This window comes from Cucurbita maxima, unplaced genomic scaffold (assembly GCF_002738345.1).
Source record: "Cucurbita maxima cultivar Rimu unplaced genomic scaffold, Cmax_1.0 Cma_Scf00026, whole genome shotgun sequence".
Taxonomy (NCBI): domain Eukaryota; kingdom Viridiplantae; phylum Streptophyta; class Magnoliopsida; order Cucurbitales; family Cucurbitaceae; genus Cucurbita; species Cucurbita maxima.
The window spans coordinates 2107702-2110799 of NW_019272042.1; the positions used below are offsets into that span (position 1 = coordinate 2107702).

Below are 3098 nucleotides of genomic sequence, written 5' to 3' on the forward strand. Positions count from 1 at the left end.
ACGTTAGGAGAGCCGTCCGATCGGACACGTTGGAGACAGGGTCACATGATGGACAAAAATGGAATCAATGGGTCCACGTGTAAGCCATTTATTGGCTTATTTTCGTTGAATTAAACATTGGGCGGTGGGGACGGCGGCCATGTATTGTGGCCAAGATCTATGCGCTTCACGTACCCACTTAAACGGTCGGCTGGAAAGCCAAATGATTATTACAAAATGGAAATATAATTTTGGTTAAATTACATTTTTAGTCACTCTTCCAATTTCATATTTATTTAGTATTTTAAAAAATATTTAATAAATTCTTAAAATTTTAAAATTTTAAATTTATGGATTATATAATAAATTATAGTAAAGAATTAATAAAAATGGGTGCTAATTTGGAATTTTATTGTTTAATAGTTCTAATGCGTAAATTTATTAATTTTATATATAATCGATATGTTTAGGCAAACACGTGTTACGACTATTGAAGATAAAGAGGAAAGTTAAGGGCTTGATTAATTAAAACACGCATAAAGTCAAATTACGTCACTTTCACATGCTTCATAGAAAATCTCGATGGTAGTCACCGAATGATAAGGGTGTTGTAACATCCCGAACATACTCCTACTAGATATTGTCTGCTTTAACCCATTGCATATCGTAAGTGCGTCTATTAGGGAGAAGTTTCCACACTCTTGTAAGAAATGTTTTGTTTCCCTCTCCAACCAATGTGAGATCTCACGGGTGTACACTGATTGATTAGTTGGATTGTCAGCGGTGGTGATGGTGATAGTAAGGACGAGGAGTTGCATCTACAAGGGACATCTTATTTGCATCTAGTGACAATGGCAAGGACGAGTCAAGGAATTATGTTTGTGTTTGTAAGGGGTGAGACATATCGACATATCGACATATCGACGTATCGTTTCTTCTTGATTTTGGAACAGTTCGGATTCAGTCGACCTGAACCTTTGGCCAATGAACTTGAAATCCAAACCAAACAAGTCCGGTTTAAAAAAAAAAACTAACCCAGCTCAACCCAAAATGCTATCTAACCTAACACGACCCTTAAATTTTTTTTCTTAACTTTTATTCAATATAATTTTCTATCGTCAAAATCACTCATTCGAATATCTTATCCGTTTATCTGTATATGTACATTAAAATTTTAATTTGCACCCAATTTAAAATGTGATTGGAAGGTTTTGATTCACTAATAAAGAAAAGAAGTTAGTCTATTAAGTAATCATAAATTATTTGACTTTTATATTTAGTTGATATATAATTTTTTCCATATAGTTCGGTAAACACGCAAAATTACATAGCTTTTACACGTCATATAAATGCTATACATACACACATATACATACATACATACATACATATATACATAATATATATATATATATTAAAAATATTAAAAATGAGAGAGACAATTTATTTTATTTTATTTTTTTATCTCGAACCATCCTCATTAGAATTTATTTAAATTTTAGTCCGAGTATTTTTAGTTTGTATTAATTTTAAAAAAATATATTTATCTATTTTTTCTATAAAATTTTATTATAAATTACATAAATTACATAAATTTAAAATTTATTTAAAATAAAAAATGAGACGCAAAATGTTGTTTTAACCGACATGCTTGATTGCTTAAGCAGCACGAAAATCGGGGGGAAATGGTTTAAATTTATTTTCAATATTAATTTTGAAAATAAACCGAGTAGGGTAAATTGGTAATTTAAACGGAGACGTAAAAGAATGGAAGAAGGGGGGGGGGGGGGGNGTAATCAGGTGTGGATGAGAGTATTATATATTATACCGAATGCCACGTGTAAAGGCGGCCCAGGGAAGAAGGGGTGAATCGGTCAAAAAATCCGCGTATGAAAGAAGGTGAAGCGGAGCCCCACCGGTGGTCCTCGTGCATTTAATGCTAAACACCGTCCCTCAGTCGACATATTCCGTACACATAACAACCGACATCTGCCGGTCTTCCTCCCTTTCTCTCTCATAAACCTTCTTCCCCCCGCCTCTTTCACACTCTCCCACCACCACCCTCCACGGCCAGCGCCGCTCCTCTCTCTCTCTCTTCATTTTCTTTTCACACCCCAAAAAAAAAAAAAAAAAAAAAAAAACTTTTAGTATTATTATTATTATTATTTAAATTATATATATTTATTTGTAATGGAGGAGGTGAAGAAGGAAGAAGAATTGAGAAAAGGCGATCAGAATTTGATGGGAAATTCCGGATTGTTATTCGACATCCCATTAATGGATTTATTGGCCGGACAAGATTTCACCCCTTCCTTGTTCGAACTCTTGTCGGCTGCGCCACCCACTACCACTCTTCCTCCGCCGTCCTCCGCCGTGCCTGAGTCATCCGAAGTTCTCAACACCCCTCCTACTCCCAACTCCTCCGTCTCTTGCTCCTCCAATGAAAAAGCTTTCGACGCCGACGACGGCGATCTCCGGGAGAAATCCCCTTTCAACAAGCAGTAAGTTGGCTAATAATTTATTATAACTTCGTTGTTATTTGATTTTTTTTGAAGTGGGTTTTGATTTAATTTAATTAATTTTTTTAGATTAAAAGCGAAAAAAAAGAATCAAAAAAGGATAAGAGAGCCGAGATTTGCGTTCATGACAAAAAGCGAAGTGGATCATCTCGACGACGGCTATAGATGGCGGAAATATGGCCAAAAAGCCGTTAAAAACAGCCCTTATCCTAGAAGTTATTACCGTTGCACCACCGCCGGCTGCGGCGTTAAGAAGCGTGTCGAACGTTCCTCCGATGACCCTTCCGTCGTCGTTACCACTTACGAAGGCCAACACATCCATCAAAGCCCAATCATGCCACGTGGAGCTTTAACAGCCGCCGCCGCCTTCGCCTCACCGCAACCGCCTCTTGTTTTCCCACAGCCGCAATATACGTACACTCCGGCGCCGCCAGTGGATGTCCGATTTGATGCGGCGTTTCATAGTTTTGGAGAAGAACGACGTCGTATTGAGGGATCTTTCCAAGACCATGGCCTTCTGCAAGATATGATCGTACCGTCCTCCGCCTTACACATCCCGGAAGAAGAATAGAAAAAAAAAAAAAAAAAAAAAAAAAAAAA

The 3098-nt window shown here is 37.1% G+C and overlaps 1 protein-coding gene across 1 annotated transcript; it reads left to right on the forward strand.

Annotated features, from left to right (window-relative positions):
• Positions 1-2142: 2142 nt before the first annotated feature.
• On the forward strand, positions 2143-3092 carry LOC111499193 (probable WRKY transcription factor 48). The gene is made up of 2 exons (XM_023150706.1): positions 2143-2480; positions 2568-3092. Exons 1-2 carry the CDS (start codon positions 2170-2172, stop codon positions 3067-3069), a joined length of 813 nt encoding a protein of 270 aa, XP_023006474.1. The 5' UTR covers positions 2143-2169; the 3' UTR covers positions 3070-3092.
• Positions 3093-3098: the final 6 nt, after the last annotated feature.

Coding starts and splice junctions, on each gene's coding strand:
- LOC111499193 (XM_023150706.1), top strand. CDS start 2,170: ATGGAGGAGGTGAAGAAGGAAGAAGAATTGAGAAAAGGCGATCAGAAT. Junction 2,481..2,567: donor AAATCCCCTTTCAACAAGCA/GTAAGTTGGCTA, acceptor TAATTTTTTTAG/ATTAAAAGCGAAAAAAAAGA.